The 13,480-nt window shown below is 49.9% G+C and overlaps 1 protein-coding gene across 1 annotated transcript in view; it reads right to left on the bottom strand.

Moving 5' to 3' along the window:
* GFOD1 (Gfo/Idh/MocA-like oxidoreductase domain containing 1) overlaps positions 1-1,598 on the bottom strand; it is a 66,236-nt gene extending 64,638 nt beyond the window's left edge. The window contains exon 1 of the mRNA XM_083187897.1: positions 611-1,598. Within this exon, the coding sequence (XP_083044023.1) occupies positions 611-863 (253 nt within the window). The 5' untranslated portion in view covers positions 864-1,598. The remainder of the gene's footprint in view (positions 1-610) is intronic.
* Positions 1,599-13,480: the final 11,882 nt, after the last annotated feature.

Below are 13,480 nucleotides of genomic sequence, written 5' to 3'. Positions count from 1 at the left end.
TACTTAAACTTCTAAGGTCATTAAAATCAAGCGTTAATGACCCTGTATTTTTAAACGGTGCATCTCTAGAAGAAAAAAGTTGGTGATTGACATAACTACTTTCTGTAATGGCTATGCACCAAATTGTGTTGGCTGGTAAAGGGCCCCTAAGTGCGAGGGCAGGATGTAATATTATAACTGGGTCACATTTATCAATTGCAATCAAGAAACAAAATCTTGCAGCAGTTGAGCCTAAATCATTGCAATAGCAGTAAGTAGAAAGACATGTAAAACCTTGTATGGAAGGGTGAAGGACCAAACAAAAAACAACAACAAATAATAATAGTAATAAATAATTAAATAAATGTGTGTGTGTGTATCTATTATTGTATTTGTGTGTGCAATAAATGAAGGAATGCCTACGTCCAGTCAGAGCCCCACAAGCACATACTGTAGCTAGACAGCAGAGTGGCCAGCTGTAACTATCCATGAGAGTCCTGAGCAGCTACCACCCCATGCTTTTGAGCAACCAGCGCCACCTTGGGCCAGGGCACATAATGCCCCCTCCTGTGCGTGGTCTCTGGGATTAGGGCCCCGGGGAGACGTGTTGATGGCGCCTGTATGTACTCACCAAGGGTTTTGACTGCGATCTGCTTGGTGAGGGGGGGAGGCAGGTTGATGCACACTAGGTCCACATCTTGGTGCAATAAGACGTCGTCAATGCGGTTGGTGTAGAAGGGGACGCTCATCTCCTTGGCCAGCTCCTCTGCCTCCTCCTGCGTCCGGCCCCATAAAGCTTTCACCGAGAACCCCTCGTCCTTCAGCAGAGGGATGATCACCCTGGATGTCAGGCTGGTGCCAAACACCCCCACTCCGGGCAACATGGTGACCCGGGTACAATGGCAAAGTGCTGCTGCTGCCGGGTGCCCGGTGCACTCACACAGATCAGTCAGTTCTGCCCACCCCTCGCGCGGTGCCTACTGTGCCTCCTGCATGCCCGCTCACCTCCCAGCCTGGAGGGGCCAAGCACTTCCCTCCATGTCCAGCTCATGCCAGGAACCTTCAGACAGCCTGCCTCCCTCTCATCAGAGCACAATGCAATCCCGAGGGAGGTGGCAGCGGCACGGGGAAAGGTGCACGGGATGCGGGCAGTGCCAGTCTCCCCGTTGCAGAGCCCGACTACACGGAGGCCCAGGGGCTAGAGCCAGCAGTGTACGGGGCTGCCAGGGTCTGCTGCTCTTCTTCTGCCATGATCAGAGGTTCCCTTCTCATTACTGCTGCTGTGATACGGAGAGTGGGTGGAGGCAGCTGCTGTCACCTAGTGTGTGTCTCGGTTCCTGCAACGCCCTCTATGGAGCTTCACCCGCCATTGGCTGCCGCCTCCTAACCCTGGCTGCCCATCGGAGGGACGTGTCCTGCAGCTGCTGCCAGGCCTTGCTGGTGCTTGTGCTGCTGCTGCTGTTGCTGCTGTTGTAGGGTTACTGAATTGGTCCAAGGTGCTGCCTCTGGTTACAGGTGCTGCTGTGCAGGGAGATCCCGGTGCTGGGCACACAGGATGGTGTGATCAGGCCTCCAGTCCAGCATCACTGCAATCCCACCCAATAACAAATGTGCATTACAAATAAACCTCAACACAAAGGGGTCGTTTCCCTTAGAACAGACCAGGGCGGGTCTGTAAATAATGACCAAAGAGGATAAACACTACCCCCTCCTCCTCCTCCTGTTTGTTGTAGTGGGGGAACTGCTGGTTTGTCACACCTAAAAGACAGATCAATGGATATTTTAAAGATTTACTATTACAAGTGATATGGGGGTCTATTTTTATGTATTGCGCAAATAGCTTGTTGTATTCCATTTGTCAATGGCTAAAAATGTAATGAATAAAAATAGAATAAAGTCGAGGTACTAAGGGCGGAATGTATTAATATACATCGCCGCCCTTCGCCTGACAGCCGCCGCGATGCTGCCGCATATGTACTAACATATGCGGCTAGCATCGGGTTGCGGTGACGGAGACCCCCGCGATACCTGTGATGTGGTCTGCAGGGGTCTCCGTCACATCCCGGCGGCTGCCAGTGTCCCCCTGCGTCTCCTCCTCCCCCTTACAGCCGGATGTCCTCCCGGCTGTGACACCTGCTGGGGGAGGAAGAGATCAAAGGAGGACGGGAGGGGGGGGGGGGGCGATAGAAGCCTATGGGCTTACCACCCTCTGGCCAGGCGAAGACGGGGCGGACGGGTATTGGTACATAGGAAAATGCGGTAAAACCCCTGTTTTACCGCCTTTTCCCTTTAGTACATCCTGCCCTAACCATGTATATATGGGGGTGTGGTATGACAACCTGACAGTCAGTATACCGACATCGGAATTCTGACCACTGGTACTCCGACGTGGGCGAGCACAAAGAAGCCCCTTGCAGGATACCCACGATTAAGAATAGCCCCTGTCAGTTGGGATCCCGACTGTCGGACATTTAAGCAGTCGGGATGTCAATGTCGGTATACTGAACCTCAGGATCCCAACTGTCGGCACCCATATATGGAAGCCAATATATTATACTACAACCATTAGTAACCACAAAGCCAGTGCTTAAAGTGGTCCTGGTGAGGTGGTGGAACTCTCTTCCCCGCCATCTCCCCCCCCCCCCCCCCCCCATATGTCACAACCAGGGCGGGTGCTAGGGTATTCGGCGCCCCCCTGCGAGCTCAAAATGTATGACCTATCTCACATAGACATGGAAACAATAATGCGGGCCACATAACGCCACCCTTAATGCAAATTATGCCCCAAAGTGCAAAAGAATCTAACAGGCTAAACAATGTGAAAGTGCGCGCCGTAGGCGCGCCACAAAATTTTAGGGCATGGCTTTGTGGGACAGGGGATTATGCACACCGTAAAGCCCGGCTGCTCCCCCTGCATATCAACCAGGCCACCACAGGCTGCTCCCCCTGCATAACAACCAAGCCACCACAGGCTGCTCCCCCTGCATAACAACCAGGCCACCACAGGCTGCTCCCCCTGCATAACAACCAGGCCACCACAGGCTGCTCCCCCTGCATAACAACCAGGACACCACAGGCTGCTCCCCCTGCATAACCAGGACACCACAGGCTGCTCCCCCTGAATAACCAGGACACCACAGGCTGCTCCCCCTGAATAACCAGGACAAACAGGCTGAAAACAGTGCTTAAAGTGCCCGCTGCATTATATATATATATATATATATATATATATATATATATATATATATATATATATATATATAATGAATAGGAGGTGGCGGCACTCAAATAAAGGCAATATAATGTATAAATAAGGTACATACCAGGTACCTGGGAGCCGGGCCTGGGACACTGCAGGGAGGGAGAGAGGCTACTGCTCACCAGATGGTGGGGGCCGGGGGTAGATAAAGAGCGCGGATTTCAACGGCCGCGTCGGAGAGAGGGAGCCGCTCTGCAAGCTGCCGCCTGCGCTGTCATACAATATGACAAGCGCGGCAGCAGCAGTTTAAGGAGCATAGCAGGGAGAGCGTCCTGGCCTCCTGAGCGGGTAGCGCCGGCGGCCATGTTCCTGTAGCCAGCCCGCCCCTGACAGCCGGGTAGAGTGCTGGAAAACCCGGCTGTCTCAGAGCACGTCGTCCATCCCTCCGTGTGCGTTGCAGCTATTTGAAATGACGCGCAGCCCGGCTGCCAATCAGGCAGTCGCAAGCTGGCACGTCATTTCAAATAGCCGCCCGCGGACGGATGGACGACGTGCTCTGAGACAGCCGGGTTTTCCAGCACTCTACCCGGCTGTCTTGACTTGTTTAGCAATGCAGGCAGGGAGAAGCAGAGGGGGCAAGGTGAGCGGATGGAGGCGGAACCGTTCCGCCTCCAAAATGGAACTGACGGAACGCAGTTCCGCCCCGTTCCGCCTCACTTTAACCCCTGCACAAAGCTGACTTTCTATTTTATTTATTTTAATAAATATAAAGGAGCACATTTATCAAGTAATTCAATGTATTCATAATGCTGTTTCCGCATGTTTATGGCAGGGACGTGCGGTGAGGTAAATGGCTCAAGAGTCCCTGGCAAGTACCAGAGCAAGATATGCACACAATATATGAGTGTGGCATCCCAGAATTGGGGGTACCCTTGTCTTTATGCCACAGACTTACTGGTGGCCAGCACTAACTATGTTTGTACATAACTGCAGCCCATGCTGCTCCCAGGAACTGTTACAACTTGTGCTTCAGGTGTTAGCTCCCTGTACTATGTTGCTAGGCAACCACCCTGCAGTCTACACAGGAGGAACGTTAGGACCCAGCAAGGTGCTGGGAGAAAGCAGGAAGTTGAGCCCTGCCTGTTGCTGGGCAGATTGGAGTGTAACCAGTTTGCTGTGAGCAGTGAGAGGAACCAGGAAGGCAGTCAGGCAGAAGTGTGCCTGAGAGTAAGGAGTAAGCAGCACGTTACGCTGGGCGTGCTGAGGAGGGTGGTGAAGAGTGGAGCAGAGGCAGGACAGAGCAGCCAGAGAGAGACTTCTGCAGCAGCTTCCCAGTGGTGATTGATGGTTGGGAGAGAGGGAGAGAGAGCCTGCAGCCCACACTCGTGTAGAGACGCCATTCACACAGCAGCAGTGATTGACAGCAGGCAGACCGGCCTGCAGGGAGACGTGACTGACAGGAGTCAGCAACAGCACCCGGTGTGCAGGTACCATACTACCACTCCACACTGACACTGTCCTCCATTTCACGCCACAAGTTAACCCAGCACAACGCCATTTTTAGCCTGAGGCACAGTCCACCTTGCAGTGACTGCCTTTACCATCACCCTTTCAGTTATTGGAAACCTTTTGAGAAGTAACCCCAGTGTTGGCATTGTGCCAGAGCTCAGGACATAACTTGCCTTGGATTACAACTCCTTGTATTAGCTGTTACTTCAATTTACGGTGCACCTAGGCCAAAAGGTACCTAGGACCAACAATAGAACTGCGCAGTTCAGGGACTTACTCTTTCGCCACTGGACAATTATTGTTAGTGATATATGGTTTAATATGCTGCATATTATTGTCAGTCATTTAAATGTCATTACAAATCTTTTGATTGAGGGTTGGAATTGTTTGCACTGTAGTCTTATGACATTGGTGACGCAGTATACCGTGCGAGTTGCGGTCCACAGAGGTTACCTGTGGCCCCATTGCGCACGATATCTTCTTGACGGAGTATCTTTATTCTTCCATCTTTACCTGAATTCATTGTGAATAACAGTGCATTGCATTTGTTGCAGCGTATTGTGTGAAGTGTGGCCTACCTGTGCCACAGTGGCCCCATCGCACACAATATCATAGAAGGGAAACTGTCCTCATTCGTAAACTGTTAATTGTCATTATTGTATTGTTTAATTATTTCATAGCGGTGATCCACGGTCCTTTTGCTACTAAAATAAATCCTTTTGATCACCGTCCTCACGTGTGGTGACCATTCTGTGTGGTTGTGTTGGGGTATTGTCTTCCCGTGGTGCCTTTGCCCCTCCGCCCTCTGAATTGCAGGCAAGTGAAGCAGTCAGGTAGCAGCCAAGCAGTGCCGAGAGGAGAACAGGAACATCAGGTAACGGTCACACACCTGCACGTAGTCTGACAACATCACACTTGGCGTCCGCGAACAGGATTCAGCGATGTCAGACTCAGACCAAGCAGAAGCTCCCACATTGACCAGATTGAGGAGACGACTTCCTGCATCACCTGGAGAAGGAAATCCAGTGTCAATGACGGCGGCACCAATCACCATGCCATACTATTATGGCGCGCCCTGGGTACCGACTTATTCGGGAAACAACACCCCGGGGACGCAAACGCTGAAAGAATTAAAAAACCGGATACTCTCCATGACACAGCTGTACCGGCTCAGCAACGAACAAGCGATCGAAATACTGGTGGGGCAACTGAGAGGCCCAGCACTACGTGAAGTAAGAACGTGGGAGGCCGACGAAAAGGAAACGGTGGAGCAAATTTTTGAAAAGCTGCAAGAGATCTTTGAATCAAAGACAATAGCAGATTTGAAGAGCCGCCTGTACTCGAGAAAACAGCGACCGAATGAACCACTGCGGGAGTATGCACTAAGCTTACAGGAAGCCATGAAGGCCATACAGTTGAGAGAAAAGAAACCAAAGGAACAAGTGGATGAAACACTAACCAACCTGTTCATCGAAGGAGCGCAGGAGGAGGCAGTCAAGTCCCAATTGCGCATGTGGAGACGACAACAACCTGACAGCACCTTCGCCAAATTTAAGGAAACTGTCCTACAAATCCTGGGCCTGAACCAGAGTGGTCGGGATGAAGATGAGGACTCAATAGAAGGGGAAGCCTGCTACCAGGCCCCAAAAGGGCAAATCACAGACGCCCTATACCCGAACAGAGCAGTTACCCAACAGGCACAAGCCCCCGCAGAACTGAGCCCACTCGAAGTGCTGACCCGCCAGATGTCCGAATTAACGCGTAATGTGACGCGCATGTCGCAAAAGCTAGAAGACTTGGACAGAAATCAAGAAAGAAACCGACGCAGAAAATGGCGTCAAGATCGTGACACAAGGAACCGTCCGTGGCGGGAGGTGACCCGAGAATCGAACCGACAATCCACCAACAAGTATGATCTACAAGGCCGACCAATTTGCAGAAGGTGCCACGAGAGTGGGCACATTGTGAGGTACTGCCCAAACGCCACCTCCAGACAAGAGGATCCCGAGGCAAGAGACAGACTTTCAAGAGAAGCCCCAAAAACAATAGGGCAGAACCAAGTCCGAGTGAATGTGCCATCCGACGCTGTGGATTGGCGAATCAGAACGAGAAAGTTAACAGGCCAAGTGATGTGGTTTAACGTAGCACGTGGCTATGGAATTATCCGAAGAACAGATAATGGGAGAACCGTATATGTCCACTATACGGGCATCCAGAAGACCCATCGGAATGAATGCTTCCGGACCCTAGCAAATGGAGAGTGGGTCGAATTTGAAATGGCAAGTGGAAGGAGAGGCGTCAAGGCCATTAACGTGACAGGCCCCGGTGGTGCTGCGGTAAGAGGCGACAGAGACACAGGTCAGAGTGAACGCCAGCGCTTCACGCATCACTGTGATGACCCACACAGCCACCGGCCATATGGTCAGCAGAACCAAAGGGAAAGAAGACTACAGGAAGGTCTTGGCGAGACAGACAGGCCTAACATGAATTCTCCGCAACCTGAGCAGATGCCCAGACCACCAGAACCTAAAGTCCCCAGGAAGAGGGAATGGCTGGAAACGAGCCAGAGACCAGTCGTGATGACTCAGAGTGAAACAGAGCAGCAGTGCATGGAAGGTGTGGTTAGGCCACAATTTTCTCCAGAGCAGAAGCGTGCTGCTACACAGGGAATGGAAGATGCGGATAACGGAGAAGCCAATCCTCGACTGACAGATGTTGAAGCAACAGACCGAGGAAAGGGCAGTGAAACCGTGCATCACGTGGCAGCGGAAGAGAGGATGGACCGCATGGAACCGAAGGGCTCAGAACCCATTATGCCACTGTCTAAACCCAATGTCCCTACAGAGAACCTAAAGGAAGCTGAGAAGGCCGAAGCCCAGCCTAAGGAAGAGAGGCCCGGTAGCGAGTATGAGTATACAACGATTTCGAGTGAAAAATTCCTATTCTTGATGCAACAGGCCATCAACAGGTCCAAGAAAAGGCAGAGAGAGGAAGCACGTGCTCAATGCCGACCGCATGCAGTGATTTAAGGTGCAGTCGAAGAATACTGTTGAAGGGGAGAGAAGACTTGCCTGAGGCGGAGGAGCAGGGAACCCGGGGGGACATGCCTCTGCACAACCCAGGCCCCATAGTTGACAGGCTTTTACCAGGCTTAGGTAACCCGCCCTGAATGTAATTGTAAATGCTTTAATGTATGGATGTAAGGCAGAAATGTAGAAATGTTTTACAGTTTATAGGTAATGTTATCTTGGAATGCTTTGTTTCTAAATGAGAGACTGTAACAGGACATTTGTTACTTCAGCCGCCATGCCCGCGGACGGGCATTCTTCCAGCAGGGAAGCATGTGGCATCCCAGAATTGGGGGTACCCTTGTCTTTATGCCACAGACTTACTGGTGGCCAGCACTAACTATGTTTGTACATAACTGCAGCCCATGCTGCTCCCAGGAACTGTTACAACTTGTGCTTCAGGTGTTAGCTCCCTGTACTATGTTGCTAGGCAACCACCCTGCAGTCTACACAGGAGGAACGTTAGGACCCAGCAAGGTGCTGGGAGAAAGCAGGAAGTTGAGCCCTGCCTGTTGCTGGGCAGATTGGAGTGTAACCAGTTTGCTGTGAGCAGTGAGAGGAACCAGGAAGGCAGTCAGGCAGAAGTGTGCCTGAGAGTAAGGAGTAAGCAGCACGTTACGCTGGGCGTGCTGAGGAGGGTGGTGAAGAGTGGAGCAGAGGCAGGACAGAGCAGCCAGAGAGAGACTTCTGCAGCAGCTTCCCAGTGGTGATTGATGGTTGGGAGAGAGGGAGAGAGAGCCTGCAGCCCACACTCGTGTAGAGACGCCATTCACACAGCAGCAGTGATTGACAGCAGGCAGACCGGCCTGCAGGGAGACGTGACTGACAGGAGTCAGCAACAGCACCCGGTGTGCAGGTACCATACTACCACTCCACACTGACACTGTCCTCCATTTCACGCCACAAGTTAACCCAGCACAACGCCATTTTTAGCCTGAGGCACAGTCCACCTTGCAGTGACTGCCTTTACCATCACCCTTTCAGTTATTGGAAACCTTTTGAGAAGTAACCCCAGTGTTGGCATTGTGCCAGAGCTCAGGACATAACTTGCCTTGGATTACAACTCCTTGTATTAGCTGTTACTTCAATTTACGGTGCACCTAGGCCAAAAGGTACCTAGGACCAACAATAGAACTGCGCAGTTCAGGGACTTACTCTTTCGCCACTGGACAATTATTGTTAGTGATATATGGTTTAATATGCTGCATATTATTGTCAGTCATTTAAATGTCATTACAAATCTTTTGATTGAGGGTTGGAATTGTTTGCACTGTAGTCTTATGACATTGGTGACGCAGTATACCGTGCGAGTTGCGGTCCACAGAGGTTACCTGTGGCCCCATTGCGCACGATATCTTCTTGACGGAGTATCTTTATTCTTCCATCTTTACCTGAATTCATTGTGAATAACAGTGCATTGCATTTGTTGCAGCGTATTGTGTGAAGTGTGGCCTACCTGTGCCACAGTGGCCCCATCGCACACAATATCATAGAAGGGAAACTGTCCTCATTCGTAAACTGTTAATTGTCATTATTGTATTGTTTAATTATTTCATAGCGGTGATCCACGGTCCTTTTGCTACTAAAATAAATCCTTTTGATCACCGTCCTCACGTGTGGTGACCATTCTGTGTGGTTGTGTTGGGGTATTGTCTTCCCGTGGTGCCTTTGCCCCTCCGCCCTCTGAATTGCAGGCAAGTGAAGCAGTCAGGTAGCAGCCAAGCAGTGCCGAGAGGAGAACAGGAACATCAGGTAACGGTCACACACCTGCACGTAGTCTGACAACATCACATGAGCCATGGGGTACATCAGCGTTGCCGACTCTCCCGGAATGGCCGGGAGTCTCCCGAAAATCGGGACCCCCCGGAAGGGTGGGCAACCCTCCCGGATTCAGGGGGGACCCCCCACCCTGCGCCCCGGATCGCGGCATTAAAATGCTGCAATCCTCGGGTCTCAGAGGAGGGGGCGGAGCTAAAATGACACAATCGCGTCGTTGTAGACCCAGCCCCCTCCACGGAGATCCGTGAATTCGGCAGTTTGTCATCATGGGGACGGGGCTTAGTGACGTCACACTTAAGCCCCGCCCCCTGAGTGGCTGCTGGAACTCCCCTCTCCGGGCTTCTCCCGGAGAGGAGAATTATAAAGTCGGCGACACTGGGGTACATACCAGCATTATACACGTGTGCAGCAGTATATACTGCTGGAGATTCGCTGGATTTTGATAAGAGATGTGCAGAAAAGGTAGCCAGGTGAGGCTATAGACCTCACCTGCCATAGACTTTTTACTCCAGAGTTTTCACTATAAAAATTATTAGAATAATTAAAATAAGATTTTTTTTTATAAATTATTTGTATTTTTGACATACTTAATTAATTCAAAACGCTGGCATATATGCTATTATGACAGAAAACGCTGTGCCTCAGCCCACCGCACACCACTGGTTTATGGGTAGAGTGAATTATCCCTTAAATGTACCATGATGGAAGGCAGGCGATATTGGGGGTTATTCTGTTTGATTCACAAGGCTGCAAATTCACAGCCTTGCGAGTCCAACAAACCCCGCTCAGCGAATTCCCGGACGCCCGCCCACCCTTGCAGCGTGTGTCCCTACGCAAAGGCTGCTAATGGATGTTTAACATAAACATCCATTCGCATGCTGTGGGAAACACCCACATCTTTCGATGGTCGCTGACTTTCAATGTGAATAACCCCCATTGGGTATACCTGTTCCTGCTTTGTGGTCACCAGCCCTTGCTGGAGCCATCCTAATAGGTTTCTATTGGGACATTGGTTAGTTAGGGTCCAAGAGTAGATGAGGACGATGTCTAGTTCCACAGCTAGCCAAGGAGCCCATACCTGAAAAAAGAAAAGGCTTCTATCATTGAAAGTATCTATTATCTCCTACATAGTTGGCACATGGCAGATGTGCTGAAAGGGATGGGTGGGAGGGGAACTGTTTCCAATTCAAGGCCACTAGGGATTTAGCCGCTGTCAAAATATGTCTAACCAGTTTTCATGAGAATTCAGCATTACAAAAATATATGGTGGTCCCTCGTCACCAGAGTTTCAAGAAGAGAATTCAAGAGATGCACCAAGGGCCTAATTCAAACCCAATCGGAAGGGGCACATTGCCTTGCATGTTACCAAAGGGATGCAGGCACCCCTTGGGCAGGTGGAAGTGGGGCAGTACTTACTTGCTTGCTAGGCAGCGAATATATGCTTCTGAATCAGGCCCCAAGTCTGGAATAACAGATGAGGAAGGGCAGGTCCTTCCGATAAGGAAGTGGGGAATATTTTGTGAAGTCTCATTTGAGTATAGTACCAGCAGTGGCGGATCCAGGAGAAAATGACAGGAGGGCACCATTTAAGGGTAGGGATGGAAGGGGGAGGGTAGTGTTAGTGGTGCCAGTGTGCATGCTCAGAGAGTGGAGAGATAGAGGAGGAGAGAAGAGAGAGGGTGAGAATGGGATTAAAAATAGGCCCTGGCATTTAAAGTACACAGGCCGGGTGTGGTAGAACACACCGACAGTCGGGATTTCGACAATCATTACTCCGATGTCGGAATCCCGACTGCACAGCGGGGGGAGCACAATGAAGCCCCTTGTGGGTTCGCTGCGCTCCCCCTCGCCATGCGGGCATGGTGGCGAGCTGCACTTGCCACCTATTTTATTCTCCCTCTATGGGGGTCGTGGACCCCCACAAGGGAGCAGTCGGGATTCCAACGTCGGAGTAATGACTGTCGGAATCCCGACTGTCGGGGAGCCATCCGGCACCCCACAGGCCCACCTTGGCCTCAAAATGAAGGATGTAGTTGTGCATGCTGTGAGCCAATTGGAGCTTGCGGGCACTCACTTTCTTAATCTCTCATCCTATTAAATCTCACCCTCTGTCTTTAAAATACCAGTATTCACTACATAAAACAAGGGTTAAGCTAATAAACTAAGGTTGAGCTAGATGGACACAAGTCTTTTTTCAGCCTTATCTACTATGTAACTATGAATACAGCTGGGCAGCTTGCCGCTCTCTGCCCGGCTGTTAATGCTCTCTTCCCGGCTCAATGGGTGGCCTGGCGGGCAAAAAGGAACATTTTAAGAAATAACAAGGGGGGGGGGGCACGTGCCCGGGTGCACCCCCTACCCCGAATCTGCCACTGAGTACAAGTGATAATAAACTTTTATGACTCTTGTATTCTTGTAGGAACATGGCAAAAGCCAATAAATCACTGGAACTTATGCGTATCTATTTATTATTGGCAGCTCAGTGGCTGGGCTCTGTATCATGTGAATATTGCAGAGCTATAAGGGCCTTATTTACAGTCAGTCTAAAATGCTATTTCTGTATCTTATTTTATGTTGCAATTGGTACTTGTGTATTATCAGGGTGCCCAATTAGCATACGTACGCTTCCGTAGTGAAATTGCATCGCATGGCACTATAACGTGACATGCGATGCGATTTCAGTGTTAATATTGTACTTCTATATTGGTGTGTGTTAGGCATTTAGCGTAACTGTGGTTTCAGAATTAGCGTAGGTAGCGTAAATTGCGTAGTCAGTCAGAGATAGTATTCCCACTCCCTGTCAGAATCAGTCTGAGGTGAATTACTGACAGGAATGGCAGCATCACTCAGACCTGCAGGAGAAGTGTCGGAAATGGTTGTACCTGTGTCAAATATGTTCAGCTTGCCTAAGACAGAGTAGGAGGCTGTCCTCTTCTTTCAGCACCATCATCTGCTTCCGCTGACGCAGAATTGTAGTAACGGGCACCCTATGCGGTTGTCAGTTAAAGAGTGTATGTGGCAGTGCCATATTAAAGCATGCTGTCAGAATTTGAGCCTAAGAGCAGGCCATTGGTTTCCAAGGTGCCGCTTATCGTTCCTCACCTTGATTCGATTTATATTTTCCTAGGTAGAGGAGCTCAATAATTGATTATTGTGAGCGACAGCTGCAATTATCAAATAAAACTGTGGTCCTGTATAATCTAGTAAATAAGTGTCAGACACTAAAGAGTGTCTGTCACTTTAAGAAGCGCGGTCCTGCTCAGTAATTGAATGTCCATACATTTTTAGTAAAGAATATAAAGCATTTTATTAAAACAACATAGCAAATTATGCTTCCCCCCAATAACAATTCTTGAATTGTATATACAAGACAACATACAAACAAGACATACAATAATAAACATATAATAAAAGCTAGATTAGCTGGGATTGCCGGTTGGTTCAGTCAATTCTATTGAAATAATGAATGAGGCTTTGTGCAAATTTAGCTAGAGGCAATTAGGTATTTCATATAGTTACCAGTCCTGTACACTTGGTTCCATGGATGGTGCGCTGTTTTTTGTGGTTATTAACCTCAGGTCAGTCTCTCCAAGAATTTACCAGAGATGTACTCCGGAATAACTGTAATGGGGACCTTCTCCTGCTGGACCAGCCAGCTAAGTAGTAGTTTGTTTGTAATCCACGTGTAATTGCGCTGAACAGGAACAATGCACAGTGCAGGACCAGCGATGGATAGGGGCTCAAAAACGCGTTTCTCCGCCTGTCACTGGAATCGGCGGCTTCCTCAGTCTGAGCCCACAAGAGTAAATCAAGCAGTTATATAGCGGCGGTGTTCGCGCCCTTCGTTTCACCCGTACTTCCGGGTTGCACTCCAAGCCTCACTTTCGTTCTCATATACTTATAGGCTCCCGCGGCCATTTTGTTTATTGCGTGTCAAGCCTCAATT

Source organism: Crinia signifera, chromosome 5, assembly GCF_055691185.1.
Source record: "Crinia signifera chromosome 5, ASM5569118v1, whole genome shotgun sequence".
NCBI classification, from domain to species: Eukaryota; Metazoa; Chordata; class Amphibia; order Anura; family Myobatrachidae; genus Crinia; species Crinia signifera.
The sequence above is the reverse complement of the archived record's forward strand: the minus strand, read 5'-3'. Positions and strand labels throughout refer to the sequence as shown.